This window comes from Dendrobium catenatum, unplaced genomic scaffold, assembly GCF_001605985.2.
Source record: "Dendrobium catenatum unplaced genomic scaffold, ASM160598v2 fragScaff_scaffold_249, whole genome shotgun sequence".
NCBI classification, from domain to species: Eukaryota; Viridiplantae; Streptophyta; class Magnoliopsida; order Asparagales; family Orchidaceae; genus Dendrobium; species Dendrobium catenatum.
In genome coordinates, this window is record NW_021318711.1 from 3,525,181 (window position 1) to 3,547,100 (window position 21,920).

Genomic DNA, 21,920 nt, shown 5'->3' on the forward strand with positions numbered 1-21,920 from the left:
TCTTGTTCTTGAGCAGGTGAGAAGTGTCATTATGATCGATTTCCTGCAAACATTAGGACTAAGGAGCAGGAAGAAAAGCGTAGATCGATTCTTTCAGTAGTAGCTGGTGCTTTGGACTATTCATCAAAACAATCTCCAAGGTTTAAGTGTGCAAATTTAAGAGGATCTTAATTTGCACTTAAAAAATGCTTAATTTATTTTTTTTTCTTTATCATATTCCTTGCTCTTGTCAGCTCTCCGTCTATGCTTGGTCATATTGATTCAAATGAGGATACTTTGAGTCCCAGGGAGAGGGCTGTAAGTTCTACTAGCCTTTTTTTTATGGCTAGATATTTGAAAAGTCTCCTGTTTTATGAGCGATTATGATCTGCAGGCAGAGAGGGAGCGCATGGTGCTAGATATTCAAGTAAAGCTGCAGGTAAATTCCGTTGGTGATAATTTTGACTATTAGCCCTTATATTATATGTAAGGTATTTCTTTCTTAATAGGTGTGTTGTGACATGACCCAGCCCATGAGTTTGGAATAGCAAGGTTGGAATAAAGTTGGATGAAAATTTGAAGTTTAATGTACCTTCTACATAAATATAACAATTTAAAAACTTTTTTGTTGTATATATATAAGACTTCCAATTTAACTAAAAATTTTCAATTATTATAAAAACGTTCACAACTTCACATACGCCTTGAAATAATACATAAGGAATATAATAATTATTTAAGGGGGAATGCATCTAAACTATCATATATATATATATATGTTCATCATAAATATCTTTATGCCTGATGCAAACAAGGCCTATTATATCATCCATTTATTCCATCGTGTTTTTTTTTTTGAAAAATATTTATCAAATAATAGAAGTGAGTTAATACATTTAACTCAGTTAATATGTGATAACTATAAGCAACAGTAATTTAAAGAGAAAAATAAATAATATGCTTGTCATTCATTATATTTAAGCTGTAAAAAATAAAAGAAAAAAAGTGGCTTTTCATTTCAATAATAATTATGATAATAAAAATTGCTTACTAGTCAGAGTTATGAATGGTAATGAAATCAAAGTATTTAACTTGATTTTAGGAGTTTGAACATGAACCGAGCTTATCATATTAAAAAATTAACCTTTAGTATATAGTTAATATATCCATCTTAGGGGCACCGTCTAATCATAAACCGTACTCCCTCTAGATATCTCTCATCATCATAGTGGGGAGTAATTCATAAGTCTACTATTATTTGAGGTGGAATGACATCGAATGCACCCCTGGGTGATACATTCCATGCCCACACAGTGGGGCGTAGCTCATACATCTAATATTATCTAAGGTGAAAAAATTAAATTCTTCAATGCATGGGTATATTAACATCCTCAAGTAGTGTGTTAGAAGGATGAATCTATCTTACAACATGCACATACAAATAATTTTATACTTTATCTTTTAGATTTTTTTACAAAAAAATTCTATTTGTAAGGATCCTTGTATACAATCTTAATTAAATTATTGAAACATAACATGATGATGCATACATTTTTTATAACAAAATGATAGAACCATTTTCCATGAGTGAGAAATCATTGTAGTAATTCGTGATACAATCTTATAGCATGATATTTGTCTTATGTTTATTAAATGGCCTGAAATTGTTATATATAGAATTTTTTGTTGTTATCCATTAAAATTGTAATGAAGTGCTTCAGAATTAATTAAAAAAAAAGTTTTTGTCTTAGTTTGAGTAAATGTTGGTAGTAATGTATCCAATCTCAGATCCACTTCTTTCTAAAATTTATTAATTATATAAGTAAAAATATCAATGAACTACATGGCATACGTAACTTTCAATTATATTTTATTCTCAAGTCTTTAATAAAATCAAACCCACTTAATCAATAAGAGTACTCTTTCTTGTTTGATAGAAAGAAAAACAAAAGGAGAAAGAAGTTTCAAAACGTTTTCCTTCTTTCCCGAAAAACTTCATTTTCGGGAGATACCAATTGTTTCACTTGATATTGTAGCCTCCAAAAAAATTGTGCCCTACTCTTCCGAGTGAGTTGTGTACTCAAGTAGTTTTTCAGAATATAGATTAGATTGTGCTCAAAGATTTCACTCTTATTTTGTGAGGAGTTTAAGATCTGATTCTATGTCTTATAGGCGCGAACCCCAATGTTTAATTACCAAACTCAATTATGAGCGGGAAGTTTCAATTAAGTTTGATCGGCGCATTTTAAATGTTTAGCTTATAGCAGCCGTGATTTGATTTACGATTGATGAAAATATACCACCTGTAATGTAAAGTAGATTAATGCAATCAAAAATTTGGGGAGAAGCCCAAATTTTTGATCACAAAAACAACTACTTTCTAGGATGATAGAAAGACATAAAATACTCAAAAACTTAAAATATAACTAACAAAACAAAACACAACTTCAAATTATAAAAAGACTTACAAACAAGGACTCTTACAAACTTTGACGCTTACAAACGTTTGACAAATTTATGACTTCAAAATAAACACCTAAAGAAGCTTTCATCCATTAGAAGAAGGATACAGGTGAGGTGGTACTTGCGGAGAGACGAAAGAGGTTATAAGCCAAGACGAAGGGTGGAAAAAACTCGCAAGTATTTCCCAGAGGAGATGAGAAGGAGAATGAAACAAGCTCGCAAGCTTTTCCAACAAAACCCACAGGTTTAAATTTCCAAAAATCATTCATATAACATACTTAAACAACCCAAAACATCTACTATATATAGACATGAGAGGGGAATACAAATAGCCATAATGACCCTTTAAATTCTTAAATAAATGAGGGAAATGAAAAGCCAACAACTACCTAATAATATTCCCTAATTCTACACAAGAAACAAAGCACCAAAGCCACGAAAAAGCCCCCCTTCAGCCACGGGAAACAGCCCAACCAGGGACTCGAAGAGGCAGCCGCGGAAACCAAAAAGGCCCGCACGGACCCGAAGCACCAAAGCACGGGAAAGGCCACCCAACTGCCAACCGAGGAAGCCAAGGAGCCAAGCACGAGAACCCAAGAGCCATCCACGGGAAACGAATAGACAAGGGGAAGGAGAAGAGACAAAATCCAAGAAATAATGAGCTAATTTTTAGCTCCATAAATGAACTAAAAACCAGCTCATAATGAGCTAACGTTCTACTTGACATTAATGAGTTGGAGAAGTCAAAAATCAAAATTTTTTTGGTTTGATTTGACCCCCCTGTCTACATCATAGATGGCGGGGCAATGATGATGACCCATGGCTCTTTTGCTCTGGCTTATCGTGGACCCAATTTGCTTAGTTAGCGAATGTGGTTGACCCTACCTGATTGAATGATCCTTATTGGCAACTATGGGATGCATCATTCAAGGGTATCTTATTTACCCGGAGTGGATGCTTGTTTAAGTGGACAAATTTAAGTCGATAATAACTAATAGAGAGTTTTGTATTCTATCCAATACACTCTATGATTCACCACACAGGGATTGAGCCATTGGGGAACTTTTGGGCTTTGGTTGCATCCATAGTTTAGTGGTATCATTTTACGACGAAACACAAATTATAATATATTATTTTGATGCCATTTTGTGGCTAAATCACTTGGTAGGAGGCATGGTTTTAAAAGGAGAAATCGGGAATCGAGGCGTTTTTTCTAAACGAGGCGAGGTGTAAGCCTCAAAATGATTAAAATAAATTAATTTAAAATTATAAATAATGACAAAAAATAACAAAATATTATGTCAACTATGAATTTGAAGATTTGTTTCAAGATAATATTACTGGAATATAATATTTAAAATAAGCTCACTTAAAAATAAAACATCCTCTTAGGATCAAGACCCAAAACAGGCTCATCATCACTTTAATTATCTTAAGAAGAATCTTCATAATTAACGTCAAAGTCATCCTCAAACTCTTCTTCATCTATAATATTTTTTCCTTTATCTCCTATATCAATTAATAATTAATTAGCTCTAAAATGAAAGAATAGTAACATACAAAATAATTTGTTATATTTAAGAATACCTTTGAATTTTTTTGAAGCTCCAATCTCACTTTGTTTCTTTCTTTTATATATTTGGGTAGTTGCTTCATTGTCTTCTTGATTGACATGAGTTTCTCCTTCTGATTCAACTTCAGAAACATCAGCATTCTTAGGAGTAACCCATTCATCATCAGATTGTAACTCATCAACAAGCAAATGGTCAAATTTCATTCTCAATATTTTCTTGATTATGCAATTTGAGATGTTTATCTTTCAGTTTTTTATTAAACGTAACATAAATTAGTTTATTCATTCGATTTGCCGCCAATCGATTTCTTCTCTTTGTATGAATTTGATTGAAGATGCTCCAATTACGCTCGCATGCAGAAGCCGAACACGTTAGCTAAGAACTTTAACTGCAAAAGCTTTCAATTCAGGAGCATCATCTTCAAACTGAGCCCACCAACATTCTACATGAAGACAAACATAGTATTTTATGAATGTAGGTTGAAGTAGAAGACCTGAACATAAATATTAACATTAAAATTATAAATAGACAAACTATAAACATACCAGGAGATTGTGTTTTGTAGCATGTTTGTCCTGTTCTAAATCCAAACATTCTCTTCTTCAAATGAAAATCCTTAAGTTTATCATTCACTTTGAGGTAGTCTTCTTCAGAAATGAGTTTGTCCATACATGCATACAAATCAGTTTTCAACTCTTTGTCAACATGAAAATCCTTATCATAATAAAATTGGGGGTTTAAATAGTACGCAGCGGCATGTAAGTGTTGGTGTAATTGTCGATCCCACTTTTCATCTATAATATCTCATATTTCTCTGTAGGCACTTTCTTGACCTCCCAATTCTTTTGCAATGTCTTCTTTAGCCCTATTCATTGCTTCATAAATAAATCCCATAGCCGGATCTTTCCTTCTTGTGCCACTAGTCATGCTAATAATTTATAGAAATATTAAATAATCAATATAAAAAATCAACAATAGGACAACATGAATACAACAATATACCGGTCTGCCGTGGGTCCAAGGGGGCGCTGCCCCCTGGCGTGATTCGACCTTCCCGGTCAGGTCGCGGGGTCAAGCATGTTTTTAAATTTTGAAATTTTGCTTGTTTTTAAAGTTCGTAAATTGTTTGTATGGAAAGATACCAAGCGGTACCGAGCATGTTCCTAACGGTACCGAGCATATATCGGTCGGTACCGAGCATATACTGCTCGGTACGTACCGAGCGATACTGGCTTGGTACCGAGCATGTACCTAGTGGTACCGAGCATGTATCGCTCAGTACCAAGCATATACTTGCTCGGTACCGAGCGGTACTGGCTCGGTACCAAGCATGTACCTAGTGGTATCGAGCATGTACCGCTCAGTACCGAGCATGTACTCAGCAGACGAATGAAAGAAAGCCGAATCAGGAGTTATTCAAATTTTCGTTACTGCACGTCAAAGTCAAGGCCCACAACACCGCTCACCTGCTCTTCTGACCTAATCGAGGCCTGAACGTTTCCTGCACTCACAACTTCGGCTTCGTTTCCTACTTTCGAAACCGTTATTGCTTTTGGCTTCGTTTCCTACGTCGTCTCCTTCTGACTTTGTCTCCTGCACTCACGGCTTCGTCTCCTTCCCTCACGGCTTCGTCTCTTTCCCTTACGGCTTCACTTCCAGTTCGCCTTTCAATTCTCACAGGAAACCCTAATCCTATACGCGAATATGCTAAAACGAATCGGCTGCATCGTATTTACATATATATCGAAGAAAAAAATTTTGAAGCTGTGCTTCGTACTGCCTTGAGGCGTTACGCTCTGATGCGTATGCCTCGTGCGAAAAAATCGTAGGCTTCGCTCGATGGTTCGAGGCGTAAGCCCTGATATGCATGACTTCCGCCTGGACTTGAGGCGCGACTCAATGCGGACGCCTCATCCGCTTTTTTAATGGTTGGTAGGAGGACATGTGCCATGTTTTTATTATCATGAAATTTTTTAGAGTAAATGTACGAAAATGCTTTATATGACATTTGCTATTTGTAAAGTTATATTATCTTACATCTGTCACCCTTAACAAATTATTGCGGACAATGAATAGGTGTTTGCTTTATATATATACATTAGGGGTTATAATTGATTGCATTTAACTACTTTTACCTTGAAACTCCGTTTTCGTGTTTATAGAGGATTGTGTTACATATGGTTTGGGTTCTATTAGATATTCATTGTATATAGAGTGCTTGCTGACTCTAGTCATGTATGTAGAGGATATGTGATGTAGAACTAAATATGCAGGTGTCATTGAATTGGAAATTCCTCGTACTTTAACAGAGCTTAACAAATTCTTAATTCACGATAAACTTAAGCAATGAATTCATCATGCAAGAGGGTAATCAAGTTTAAGTAATCAATCACAAGCTAATATGATGAGGACATCCGACCTTGGAGAGTTTACCAGAGACGGGGCCGACGATCGACGACCACGATTACATCATTTTATTTTTTACTTATTAATTGTATTTGATTTATTGTTGTTTCTTTTCTGATTTTACCCCCACTTAAGGGAGTAGATGTTTGTACTATTGTCTTTGCTTTTCTTATTGTATGTGGGGACTATTTATAGTCTCCTCTTATTCTTATGAGGGTTAATGAAGATTATTATGAAATTTTAACATTCGTCTCTTATGTGCTTTGAGAGAGAGCTTTAGTGAGAACCCTAGGTGAGGGCAACGGATCACCAACCAGCCGCAGGAAGCGTCCGGGCTCGTGGTTAACCTTCCTTCTCTAATTCCCCTCCTCCTCCATTAACCGCCAGCCAAATCCTCTCATAGCCGCCGACTTTAAGCCTCCTCTTCCACCATAGCCACCGGCCAGAATCCAAAACCCTACCTCTCCTCCTAGCTGTCGGCAACAAAAGCCTTGCCCCTCCCCATAGCCGTCAGTCCACACATCTAATCCCAATCCCAACCCTAACCCTACCTTAGCCGCCGGCCCAACTCTTCCCCCTTTGCCTCCAAATTTCAAATGATCACATTATTGCTTTTCATATTGGGTGCAAATTACATTAGGAAAGTATTAAAGGTTATTTCTTTCATTCGAAATTTCTTTCCTAATATACTATGTTTATTTTAGGAAAGTTACTTAAATCAAATATATTTGAATTTAAGTAGGATTTGATTTGAAACAATCTTTTCTAATTTAAGATTCTAAGATGGCAAGTTTTAAATCCCCACCTAAAGCCTCTTCTTGCCCCAAGCATGCCGCCCGCCCCCTCCTTCCCTCTCTCTCTCTCTCCTACATTAATTCCCTTCCCCCTTTGGAGCCCTAATCAACTCCCTCATCAAAGGAGCACATTTCCTTTCCCTCATATTTGAAATACAAAATTCAAAACCCCCAATCCCCTATCAATCAAATCTGAAATTAAATTTCAAATTTTGGAAAATACCCCCTCCCCTTCTCCTTAGCCGCCACCCCCCTCTCTCCCTTCTCCTCCCCCCTTTCTCTTTCAAATTAATTTTCCTCCCAACTATTCCTCCTCCGGATTAATTTCAGATTTTCAATTTTCTGAAATTAATTTTAGGTTTACTAATTGGCATCTTCCCTACCACACTTCCAAAATAACTGAAGTTTCATATTTTACTTCCGTTCTCCGTTGTGTGGCGGATTCTGAACAAGAACACGGATTTGTCTACGACGATCAAGGGCAAGTGGACATCCTCAAATCTCCATTCTTCAACATCAACTTGGAAGTCGACCGTACCATTGAGGACTACGTTGAAAGGATTATCTTCTCTCTTGCCGCCGCCATCGACGAACAAATTTCTCCCTCTCAATGGCACATCATTTCCAAATCCTGATAAAGGTGAATTTCTCCTCCAAGTCTTTGCTTTTCTAAGTCTTCTCTTTAATTTGTGACATTATAAAGGTTGTGCAACATATTTCCATTTAGTCTACATAAAGAGTGTGAGTGAGTGGATCCAATTAGCGCTTAATCTATATGTTAACATAGGGATTTACTTTGAACTCGTCCATGCAATGCTAGTAGTGATTGGAACTGATTATTCATTATTCTAACTTTTATCTTATACTATGGCCTAAGCTTAAATCATCTCTTGTTGTTTTAATATTTGTTTAAATCGCTAAAAGTAAATGTAATTATTATTGCTCTAATGAAGAGGCGTGTATTTTTAGCATTATATTATTACTCATGCATTTGGTTCTATATCATAATAGGACCAATAGATAATCAAATAAGCTAATATCATGCTCGCGTGATGTTTCAGAAACAATCCCCAAATTAACAAATATATTAGTCACTACAAAGACCCACTCACATGACACTCTTGGTATGGGCTACGCTGATAAATTTTCACAAAAAAACGATATCATGATTGAGGAGGGGTTAAGAGGTGCAAGGGGGGAAGAGTTTGCCTGCAAATATAAATATACTAAAAGCCACAACGAAGTCTTTAGGCTGTCCGGTGGGAAGGACAATACTACAAATCCCTTTCACACGCTTGGACAACATTCTGTTTTACCTAGAACATTGGACACAGCTATGTGGTTGCCGAAATCAGGAACAATGGGTACTAGACTTGAAAAATGGTTGAATATGTGTATCACCAGTAGGTAGCAGACCTTGGGATGGCTTGGTAGAGAAATAACAAGCAATTGATAGTAGAAAAATAGCAGCAATCATTATTAGATGGCATCTGAAACAGCGGGACAACAAATAGCATAAACTTGGGTACAAGATTAATGTCTAGGAGATTTCTATAATTATGATAAGGCTCAATTCTGGGAGGGGGTCGGCCCAATCAATTAATTTAGGATGATTTGGGGCTTTAATTGAGTTGCCAATTTCACTATATTGGCTAGGAAATATGATTTAATTCAGATTTCCATTCAATAATCAGATTTGCGGATGAGGATATCCTTCCAAATATAGCCCAATAATTTAGGAAAGGAATTCAAAGCTTTTAGGAGAATTCAAATTTGAATTCAGGTTTCCAAAATCAAGCTAGGCTAATTTAGGAAGGAGAATTAATGAGGATTCTTCAGTTAAATTTCAGATTTATGAATGGGGGTACCTTTCCAAAAATTATCCAACAATTTAGGAAAGGAATTCAAGGCTCAAGGAGAATTCAAAATTTGAATTCCGATTTCCACAAATTAAGCTAGGATAATTTAGGAAGAATAATTAATGAGGATTCTACATTTAAATTTCAGATTTATTGATGGAGATACCTTTCCAAAATTAATCCAACAATTTAGGAAAGGGATTGAAGGCTAATGGAGAATTCAAATTTTGAATTCAGATTTTCACAAATTAAGCTAGGCTAATATATGAAGGAGAGTTAATGAGGATTCTTCATTTAAATTTCAGATTTATTGGTGGGGATACCTTTTCAAAAATAATCTAATAACTTAGAAAGGGATTGAAGGCTCAAGGATAATTCAAATTTCCCAGACTAGTGCTAGGTTTATTTAGGAAATGTTGGAGGATCAATTTTGAGAATAAAAAGGGGGGAGAAGAAGTCATGAAAGTTTCGGCCATGAGCATAGGTGGGGGGAAGGCGGAGGTATGGAGGAAGAGAGGAAGGAGGTATGGTGGATTGGCCAAGGAGATTTATGGGTGATGATTTGGCTAGGCTTGGATGTGAGGATGCCGAGCTTGATGGGGAATAGAGGCTTCGATAAATCGTGAGCCTAAACGCTTACTACTGCTGACGGGTTTTGCTTTGCCCTCACCTAGGGACTTCACATACGCTCTTTCAAAAACTCTCAAACACACTATGGCGCAATGCGTATGGCATGACGCAATGCGTATGGCGCGGCGCAGACATTCATAGTGGCGCGCAGTATTTGCGCCACATGCGCGACATGGCGCAATGCGCACGGCTCAAAATAGCCTGCACAATTGTTTTAAAGTTTTTTAATGTAATTATAAATATTTTTTATTTATTTTTAAGATAATATATTTTCTAATTTTTTTAAATATATTAAAAGTGTTAAGATAAATGTTAGATTGTATATTTTTATCTTCATAATGCTATTTGCTTTAATTTAAATATATTTGAGTTGTATGAAGATTTACTCCACGTTCAAAATTGTGCAATAAAAGGCGTGCCTTGAGGCGCGTCTTACCGCAATGTGGTCTCTTTAAGTCTCAAAGCCTATGCAATAAGTTAAGGTTTTGAGGCTTACGCCTCAAGCGCACCTCGCCTCACATTTTTGAGGCGACGCCTATAATAAAATTAACCTATTTTTTTTTTTCAGTTCCGACCCCTAATTGCGCCTAGTGAGATGTCGACGTGGCATCAACATTTAAACACCGGTAAAGGTCGAATGTCAGACGCTGCGTTACGGTTTTCAAGTTCCAGTAAACGTTCCAACTTCCAAGCATTCAATTCAGAGCAATTCCAAGCATTCCCTCAATTCCATCTCAGATGTCGTCACCCACCAAGAAAAAAGTAATTTGCTGCCATGATTTCTATTCAGTTCTACGTATTTTATGGTTATGCTATGCGTAGGTGTTCAAGGTTTTGAAGTACTTTTTTTAGGCTTACGCTATGCGTATGCGGTGCTTCTCGAAACTTTTTAAATGTTTGTTTGATACTTTGATTCTATCGAGTTTTCTCTGTATTTAGGGTTTATGAATTTATATTGAAATTTGAAACATAAACCCTAACTAAATTTTAAGCACACTCTATGCGTATGTTGTGCGTACTTTACACGTATGTTGAGCGTATTATATGCGTATGTTATGCATATCATGTGCGTGATAATTGCTTATGTTGTGCGTACATACTGCGTGCGTACTTTATGCGTGCGTATAATTTGCTGCCATATTTTCTGAAATGTGCGTTCTTGTGCGTATGTTGTGAGTACTCTATGCGTATGTTGTGCGTGATTGTTGCTTGTGTTATGCGTATTTTATGCTTATGTTGTGCGTTTTTTGTGCGTATCTTATTTACTTTTTTTATATGTTTTTATTCTTTAAAATTTTCAGATATATGTTCGTCTAATTACTTATCGATGCTATGTTTCTACTTTTCGATCAATCTGTGATAGCTTTGCTCAACAAATTTCTCCTGAAGTCATGGGCACATTGAAACGGTTGAAGATCATACAGTTTTTGCAATTTTCTGGGTTTGAGCAAAATATCTCTCTTATTTATGAGCTGATATCAATGTGGAACATTTCAAAATAATGCTTTGTTTTAAATGGTGTTTCAATTCCTTTCACTGCTGATGAAGTGGTCCTACTTACTGGTCTGCCAAATAAAGGAGAAGAAATATCCTGGCTTTCCTTAGCACATACTTCAGTTACATCATCGGAAATTAAGACAGACATGCTTGGTTGAATAAGAAAACCCCCCTGAGACTATGTTAAGAACGTTTATCATGTATTTATGTTCAAATTTACTTTTTCAACTTAATAACTTCAAAACCTCTCGGTTGCTTCAAAGAATAGCAAATAATTCAGATGATTTTTTGTCAATAAACTGGGCTAGTTCAATTAGGAAATTTTTAGTTGAAGAGTTTAATAAGGCCTCCTCTAAGATTTCAAATAAGAAGCCAGCATGTTACATCAACGGTTTTGTACCGCTGCTAATTGTGAGTGCTAAGTGCTAATTGTTAAATTCATTCAAAATTTTATTCGCTCAATGTGAGTGCTAAAATTTTCTTTCATCTTATACAGATTTGGTTTCTGGAGCATACTTCTTTTCATGCTCCTATGTATGCTGACAAAATGCCCCATTTTCTACGATGGGCTGATGATATTGTATATAGTACAGAGGTGGTAACTAACTTATTTGTTAATATAAGGAAAAGTCAGATTTATAATGTCCTCTAAGCAGTTTCCCAGGCTGAAATGTATATAGTTAATGTCAAAAAATATCCATCAGATAACCCTCCATCCCCTGATTACCCTCATGAAATATCCACCCATTAAAACAACCCTCCAAATATTCCCATCATACCCCACCTCCTCAGCAAGACCCCCACCAATCTCCTCAGCAACCACACTTAAGTTTTTCTGCTGAAGCACTTGAATCTCTACAAGAAAGAATAATCAAATCCTGCCAAAAAACATGCACAAAACTTTTTCTTGAATTTGAAGATAGGCTGAGCAGAAAATTTGAAGACCTAACTGAAAGAGTTGAAGTTATTGAGGTCAAGCTCAATAATTACATTTATCAGAGCAAAATACTTCCGCAGAAAAGATCTGTTAGCTACTCTTCATCTTCCAATAAGAAACATAAATTAGATATCCCTCCCCACAGCCCCAACGAACCAATCCCCCAAAATGAGCCAATCCCATCCAGAAATGAGCCATTCCCACAAAATAAGCCAATCCCAGCAGAAATGCAATTTATTCCATATACAAATTCAAATGAACCAATATCAGTAGATGACATTGATATAAATCCTATAACTTATGTCTATGCAAACGAAATAAAAAATTACAAAGGTCTTCTGAGTTTGAGTTCTAAGAAGAGATATGTTTGAAAAAGTTCTATAAAAGGTAAAAAAATTGCAACTTATTTTATGTTTGAATATTTTTATGTATATGATATGCGTAAGTTATGCGTATGATATGCGTTACTTATGCTTATGATATGCATATGATATGCATATGTTATGCGTATTTTATGCTTATTGTATTAAATGCTTATGGTATGCTTATTATACGCGTATTTATGATATGCGTATTGTATGCGTATGATATGCTTATGTTATGCGTATGGTATGCTTATGATACGCTTAATTATTATATGCTTATAAAATGCGTATTTAATATTTTTTTTGCAGGGACGATATTATCTTGTTTGTTAGTAACTTATTTCCAGAGCTGAAATTGATGAGTTATTAAGCGACAATTATTTAGGCAATGAACATGTAGATCTTTTTGCCCTTTTGTTAGATGAGAAGTTTAACATTATGCCTGACAAGTAACATAAATTTCTATACATCTCTCCAGTCTATTGGGTTAGTAACTTAGTATTCAATTAATTAGTTTAACTATTGAATTAGTAACTTAGTATCCATTTCTTAGTTCTTATATAGTTACATACTTACATTTACTACTTGTACTTGCAGAATAACAAAGGAAGGAATAAATTGTCCAAATTATAAATCGACCATATAACCGAGCTTTCTATTTCTTCAAACAACATTTTATTACAGACAATCATTGAATTCTCGCACATTACCCTGCTGGTTGGTTTGCTGAAAGAACAAAAGTGGAAATTTATGACTTGTTGCCCCACCGCGTCAAAGAGCATAAGTTTGTTGTTCCAAAAATCGTAAGTGTTAGATGAACATGAACTCTTCAATTTTTTAAAAACTTACAAAACTAATCCTTGCTCTACGTATTTTTCAGCTTAAAGCTCTATGCTCTGACACGAAAGGAGCTTTTAATAATGATATCATAAAATGGAAGCTTTCTACCATTAAAGGTGCACCAAAATAGGAGAACTCTATAGATTGCGGAATGTATGTCTGTAAATATATGGAAAGAATAAGTCTTGAAGGCAACACTAATTGGACTGATAGTACAAATTGGCTAGAAGATATGCCAAAGTATATGGCAGAATTTGCATATGAAATATTTTGTAAAATATTAGAAAAATGACAGTTTTTCATTTTGTATAAATATTTATCATTGTGTATAAATGTTTCTATGTATAAATATTTCTGTATATAAATGTTTAAACAGTTTCTGTGTATAAATGTTTATTATCATTCTATGTATCAATATTTATTTTTGAAAAATATATTTTTCAATTATGTTTATAAATGTTATTTACATTGATTTGATTAAAAATAACTTATTAAATGATAATACGCATAAATTACGCATATCATACATATTGTGTAGGCATACTGTACGCATATAATACGCATATCGTAAGCAGATAATAGGCTTATAGGCATAGAATACGCATAATTTGATGTTTGAAAGATTTTATGATTGGCATTTGCGTTAAAAGATTAGTTGAATTTCTTAATTGTTTTAACGAAAAAAATAATTTTATAAATGGTTTTGAAACATTTTTAAATAATACGCATAACGCACGCACAAAAGACGCACATAGTACGCATCATACACGCATACATTACGCAGTAAATTTTATTTATCAAATTATATTAAATGCTTTTAAAAGTACGCATGACTCACGCATAAAATACGCATATCGCATGCACATAGTACGCATAATACACGCACACATTACATTGTAAATTTTATTTATCAAATTATATTAAATATTTTAATTAATATCTATCTTTATTGGTATCAGGAACATGGGAGGAGGATAAGTACCGCAGTAATGAATGGAAGGCTTGGTTGTCAAAGATGATTTATATTGGACAATACATCAACATAATTCATGTAGGAAAGTTGATGTTGTTGAAGATGTACATTAAGTTACAGCACATTAAGATGTATATTGACAATCATAGATTACGCACAATATAATATTGAACACATCCAGTACTCATACTATAACCAGAAAATCATATGTTTTATTAAATATTAATAGAAAATCATACATTAAGTTACAGCTGCTCTAACTGCTAATTTACAAATACTTTTGAAGAAGTTTTACAAAATACGCATGGAATACGTCGTACATATGCAATATATACGTAGTGTTTACTCATAACATACGCAGAAAATACGCATAGGATATGCAATGTTCTGCTTTATCGACGGCTCGACATTATATAATACCGAACACATCCAGCACGCATATTTAACCCTACACAAAATACACATATATTACGCACAGAGTACGCATGATATGAGCATTGTATGTATATATATTACGCACAACGTACGCATAGATTATGCAAAATATAATATTAGACACATCCAGTACTCATACTATAACCAGAAAATCATATGTTTTATTAAATATTAATACAAAATCATACATTAAGTTGCTGCTCCAACTGCTAATTTACAAATACTTTAGAAGAAGTTTTACAAAATATGCATGGAATACGCATATAATACGTCGTACATACACAGTATATACGCCTTAAATACGCATTACATACGCAGTTTATACGTATAAAATATGCACAACATAAAACTGAACACATCCAGAAAATTTATCGACGGCTCTACATTATATAATACTGAGCATATCCAGTATGCATACTAAACACTAAACGAGAGCTGCTCTCTTCGCCTGGAGGTTTCGTCTACTGCTAGTTGGGTTGCTGTCTTCTCCGTCCGACCGGCGGCCGCTTCTGTCCGAGGCTGCTGTCTCCTCCGACCTGCATTAGGTCATATAAAAGATTAGTAAGAACTCGTTCACTTCCTATTTTTGCTCAATCAGAATGGTCAGAAATAAGAATAAAGCTGCATCAGGTCATAGAAAAGATCCAGCATGGAAACATAGCACTCAGGTGGATGTAGGAGGCAGTGGTAAAACATATGTCTATCTGAAATGCAATTACTGTGTTAAAGTTGTGAAAGGTGGTGTGACTAGGATGAAGGAACACCTTTTAGGTTCTCACAAGAATGTTGCTCCATTCTCCAAAGTTCCTGATGCTGTAAGGGATGAGATAAAGTCATACATGAATAAGTCTACCACATTAAAACATCTTGCACAGAAGCAATTTGAGGATAGAGTTGATGTTGGATCTTACTACGGGAGTGAGCGCAGCGTTAGGGATTTATCTTCTTCTATGAAGCCCATTTCATCTAGGGGTGCTAGAGGGCCTATGGATCATTATATGGTTGACACAACAGAGGATAGACTTATTATATAATGTTCAAACCTCCTACCATGTATGATTTAAGAACATAGATTTTGAAGGAGTTGGAAAGCACTGATAAAAGCATCGAAGAAATTAAGAAGACTTGGGCCCAAATAGGAATAACAATTATGTCATATTTGTAGTCTGATATCAAACATAGAAGTCTGATTAACATCCTCATTAATAAGTCTTATGATACTGTGTTTTTAAGGTCAATTGAAGCATATGACCAGGTCAAAGATGCTGAGTTCATATTTGAATTATTAGATAGCATTATTGATGAGGTCAAAAATATTTAGGGAAGAGGAAGAAGAAGCTGATTGGGTGATATTGGACTCTATAGGAGAGGGGGAAGAGGAGAGAGCAGTTCATCATAATGATGATTCAAATGAATACCCCCTTAGTGATGAGTGATGATTGATGAGTGATGACAGTGCTGATGACTACTGACTAGTGAGTTCTTATGTGATATGTCTCCCTTATTTATTCTCAAAGATGTGATAAGTAGCATTTTTATGGTTTATATATTATTTACTCATTAGTATATACAAAATTTATTATTTTATGTTTACGCAATTTTTTGATTTTGAGGCTTACGCCTCAAAACGCCTTAAGGCTTACGCCTCGCCTCACGAATGAAAAACGCCTCAATACCCGAATACGCAATTTTAAACATTGTGATATTGGACTTGAAATTGTTAGAGACAAGTTGAAGGATAATCTCATTGGAATTTATTGTATGAAGGCATGCATTTGATGGAGAACATGAAAATCAAAATGACTTTTTTTAGTAATGGACTTGATATGATTGTGACTAAAGTGATATCTTGATTGGACATGGTAATTTTCTTAACATTGTTAGTTAACTAGTAGATAGTTTTAAGAATGTAGAAGGATATGTTAGGATTGACTAACATTCCACAAAGTATAACAGGGTTATCTGTTTAAATAAATTGTTTGGGTGATTAAAAAATTTTTTTTTGGGTGATTGCTTGAGTAAATTGCTTGGATTGTTATTTATTTGTGTTGTCATTATTTTATTGTTATTATGATTGTTTGTCTTTCAGTTTAAAGATATTTTATAATTCTTGTATAATTTGCGCCATATTCAAAATGGCGCGCGTCGCGCCGTGCTATGCACCATGGCTCCAATGGGACCTTTGCGCCATGGTGCGCCATTTTCCATTAACAAGCATAATCATCATCATTCCCAAGGGGGAGGTGAGGCCTATAATTAGACAAAATACAATAAAACTTCAAATAACAAAAGTGCCTCCTGGGGTCACATAAACCTACTCTTTTAAGTGAGGGTAAAAGCGAAAATTACACATAATAAATCAAATACAAATAATTGCTCAGAAATCGAGCAATCCGATCCTAGCCGTAGATCTCTAACCCTTTCTCTGATAAACTTTTCACTGTCGGATGTTCTCATCAATAGGTAATATAAATTTAACACGTGACTGCATAATATAGGTATACCATTATGCAGTTTTATTTTAAAATAAATTCTCTTTTAAAAAGTCAGTGGAGATTTTATGCAAATTTAAAACAAAATATTAAATGATATTTGCATTTGAGTATTTGATGTTTGATAAAAAGTTATTGAGTTAGAACGTTGAGAGAATAATTTGAAATCACCATTTAATCTTGATTATATGAAATTTTTGCTGTGAATACTTATAATTGGGCTTAAAATTTGTCAACTACCATCTTTGGGATGTGGGGGATTGGAAACGAATTATGAGGTTTATGATCGTGTCCTATAGGTAGAGTGGCTCACTCTAGAACATGCATATATGTCATATTTCAGTTTAAAGTTTAAAAAGGAGTTTTATTTTCTTAAGCCTTTCAAAATATTTGCATGTTTCTCTAAGCGGGGAAATTTGAGTTTATTTTCTTTTATTTTATGTTAGTGTGTGCAACATATTTTTTTCTTCAGATTTAGGCACTATCGCACTTATCAAAGCACATACAGGCATTCTAATTTAAAATTCATTTAGGTTCGATTATTTGTATGAGTTTTTCATCATTAGCATACATGCAGTATTTTATTGTAAGTTTAAAATTTAGTTTTTATCTACTTGCATGTATGTGTTGCATGTCCGCTTGTGATTATTATCATTTAAATTCTAGTTGTGCATTTAAAACAATACATTTGTTGCTTGCATTTTGTCCTTAAAAAACATGCACAACACCTGCACGAGAAAAGCACATAATAAGATTTCTTGTCGTGTTGAAATCATTGTTTAAAATTGTGCAATATGAGGCTCACCTCAGCACAATTCTGGTAAAAAGTGCCTTGAGGCATAACGTTTAAGCTTTTTTGATGAGGTTTGCGCCTCAGCTTGGCTGAGGCCCTTCTTGAGGCATGCCTTGCCTCGTTGGCATGAGGCATACATCTCACTCTATTTATCTATTTTTATTGAAACTTACCTAATCTTAAACTAAAGACCCTAAAAAATCGCACCTTTATGCAACCCCGAGTTACAACAACTTCCTCTCAACTAGCCCGCCAACTTCGTTGTACCCATCGCCGGGGAGTCCAATGTCTCCCAATCTTGAAAACAGCATACCACCATCTCTTCTAAAAATTTTAGAGTATCACTCTTGTCTTTACCTTGATGACAAGCATTTATGAAAAAGGAAGATTGAAATAAATGAAGTAGAAGCAGATTGTGAGATATTGGACTCCACATGATGAGATGGGAGAAAGATTAATTTGTTATGATGCTGACTCAAATAAATTTCCTCTCAGTGATGATAATGCATATGATTTCTGAGTTGTTGTAAACTATTTTAGCTTTCTTTAGGATTAAATATTGGTAAGTAGGGAATTGAGAAAGAAGATATTTTGAATGGAACTTGATGTTTTATTATACTTTTGTGCAATTTCTATATTTTAGGTTATGCTCTTTTAATATTTGGATTTTAATTTGATTTCACATAATTTATCACTTGCCACTTTACATCTTGTATAGTTTTTTTGTTTCATATATATGTTAATTTGTTAATTTATGGTCAAGAGAAAGTTAATATGTCATCATTTAACATATTATTTGGGTATTATATAAAAAATCACTTTTTATCATTTTTTTCTTTTTACACAATTTTTGGATTTTGAGGCTTATGCCTCAAAACGCTTTGAGGCTTATACCTTACCTTACGAACAAAAAATGCCTCAACACGCAATTGCGCAATTTTAAACCATAGTACAACTTGCATGAGTATTTGTTGTTTTACAACTCAACAAAGTTGCTTGGTATTTTTACCTTTAATTGTGATGCGACAATTGTTGGCGACAAGTGGACGAAATTAGCAAGGCAAATACAAAATTTCTATTTAACATTTTTTTAATCTCTTTTTGTCTTTTTTTTTTCATTTTTTTTCATTTTTTATTTTTTTTTTCTTTTTGTTTCTTTATATATATATATATATATATATGTGTGTGTGTGTGTGTGTGTGTGTGTGATATTGATGATTCTCAGTGGTTTGGATTGCTGATGAGAGTAAGAGTGGACTAGTACATGGTCATTATAGGTTAGGGCAGAGTGTCATTAGAAATTGTGAAACACAAGAAAAAAAGAGGTTGTCAGGCTTGAGGTTTTTGCACGAGATAGGCGAGAGGAGGAACTTTGCCCAATGCGTTTGTGAGAATTGTGCAATGGTGTTTTGCTGGGGCTATCAAATAAGATAGCTAGGGCTGCAAGCGAACCAAGCGTTCGGCGAGCTACTCGATGCTCGGTTTGATTAAAGCTCGTTTGTGGTCGTTTAATTAACTAAACAAACGAACTCGAACAACATTTTAAATGCTCGATCCTTAAATAAACAAGCTTGAACACTAATGTGTTCGGTTCATTTATGTTCACGAACAACATCATTTGAAATTCGTGAACAAGCTCGACATTAAGCTCAATAAAAAGCTCGATAAAAGCTCGAATGGAGAGAAATGCAATAGGTAAACTTCATTTAAGAATATATTCATATAGATTAATCATATTTTCATTTTAAATAGACAAGTGCTTTTATTATACATTTAATTTTCTAAACAAAAGATATTTCACATTTGTCCATGTTTGCTAGATTGTTTGTTTAAAATGTTCATGTACAAATTTAATGTTTGTTTGTTCGATAGATTGTTTGTTAAATATGTTCATGAACATAGCTCGTTAAGGCTTGTTTGTTTAAAGTTCGATAAGCATTAAACGAACCGAGCATGAACGGAACATGAACGGAACATGAACACCCTTGAATTAAACGAACCAAACGTGAACACAAATAATAAAGCTCGAATCAAACACGAACTAAACTTGAACAAGCTAATGATAAACGAACTCAAACATGAACACTCACATACTCTTTGCAGCCCTAAAGATAGCAAATGAAGGACATGGGATTGGCCGAGAATGAAGAGGGACCATTCAGAGAGAAAATGAGGGATAGTGGTGTGATAGTTAGGGTGGCTACAAAGTGAATAAGTAGACAATTACATGAGTCCGGAATAGCATGTTGAGGAGATAAGTCTCATTTTAATTTAGATAAATTTTTTTATTCTTGCTGGAAGAGGAGATGAGGCGATGTGGGGTTTGTGAAGCTAGTATGTGCAGAGGAATAGGGGAGGATGGGACATTTAACAAAATATTGCTTTTTGATTTTTTTTTAAACTTTATATATATAAACTTGAACTTAATAAAAAATAAATATTTGATTAGATAAAATTTTATAAGAATCTAATTTTTAATTAAGTTTTCCTCCTCTCTTTTAGATTATAAATCTATTTCTTTTTGTCCCCTTTTTATTGTTTATATAAGAATATTTTTTCCTTTTATTTAATTTAACTTAATTTTAAAGCATTGCTAGTAATACATATTTGATGACTCTCCCTCATGAGTTTTAGTTGCTTGTATGTATTGAAATTTCGCACTAATCTCTTGTGCGGGTAAATTTTGCATTTTGCTTTGTGCGGTGGATCAGACAATATGGGCACCCTGCCTAGCTATTTTCAATTTTTTATGTGTTGGTGCAATTCATTTTTGTTGAACAAGCTTAGCACAACAGAAATAATAATGTCAAATTTGATGTAATTGATTTAAAAAAAAAATTGATGCAATTGGAAATAAGAGTTTATAAGAGACAAGTGATTGATTTACTGAAGGTATAGTGTTGACATCTGTTTTCCAATCAGTTTGATTTTTTATATAAGTGGTAAAGAGGTAGTACCAATTAACTTTGAAATTGTACTATTGTGAGAGGGCTGCTGTAGAAGTTCCGCAGAAGTCATAAGAGTTTTGAGGACTTTTTCAAAATGATGTAGAAAAACTGTAGTTTAATACCAAATGCCGCATATACCTGAATGGCAAAAGATGAAAATAGGAAGACAAACCTTATAGTTTTGGACTAAATAATAATTCGCTCTGAATTTTAATTTTATTTATAAAACATGCTTTCTTTCTTATGCTATGAAAGAAAAAGAAAATGTTTACAAGTAGCGCTTGGTGGTGCTCATTATTGTTATATATTACTGCTTATTCATGTTCATGATCATTTTCTTTATGTTGGCTTCTTTTAATTTGTAAATTATGATTTAATCTAAGCTAAGTATGGACGATTTTGAACGTGTGGCTTTATACTATTTTCAGGGATTATGGTTGCGTCTTCTCAATCTAGGGGCAACAGAGGATCCTCTTTCATCATTTGAGTATGGCACAATTCTTGGTATGCTTGAAAACATCTGCTTTACCTTATCCTCAGTTGTAATTCATTTTAGTTATTTTATTATATTTGGATTTATTCTCTTGTTTTATTACTGCTAATTTGCAAATGTTTCATGTTCTATAGCTCTGATTGAGTCTGATGCAGAAGGAATAGGAGGGAGTGGGTTTGTTGAATGCATCAGGGAACATATTCATTCGGTAATTTCTTTCGGGATCCTTGTAAACTTTTAATTGGCACTTGCAAGGCATGTCCTCTGATCAGTTATATCTTTAGGGATGGCAATGCCGATTAACTGATGAGCAGTTCGTAGCTGTTAAAGAACTGGTGAGTTCTGTTGAATTGTATGATGAAATGATTTGTTGGATTTGCTTGTTTTTCTAATTTATTTTGTTGCAACTTTGGTTTTGCGTTTGTTAAATAAGTATATTTTC

The 21,920-nt window shown here is 34.3% G+C and overlaps 1 protein-coding gene across 3 annotated transcripts in view; it reads left to right on the forward strand.

The window, feature by feature from the left end:
* Window positions 1-21,920, forward strand: part of LOC110098356 (DENN domain and WD repeat-containing protein SCD1) — a 160,740-nt gene that overhangs the window by 60,363 nt on the left and 78,457 nt on the right. For all 3 annotated transcript variants that reach the window (XR_003700165.1, XM_028693297.1, XM_020825173.2), the window contains 6 exons: window positions 17-140; window positions 234-297; window positions 374-418; window positions 21,414-21,489; window positions 21,613-21,686; window positions 21,763-21,813. Coding sequence is in view for 2 of the 3 variants with exons in the window: in XM_028693297.1 (XP_028549130.1) it covers window positions 17-140; window positions 234-297; window positions 374-418; window positions 21,414-21,489; window positions 21,613-21,686; window positions 21,763-21,813 (434 nt within the window). In the remaining variant the exon portion in view is untranslated. The remainder of the gene's footprint in view (window positions 1-16; window positions 141-233; window positions 298-373; window positions 419-21,413; window positions 21,490-21,612; window positions 21,687-21,762; window positions 21,814-21,920) is intronic.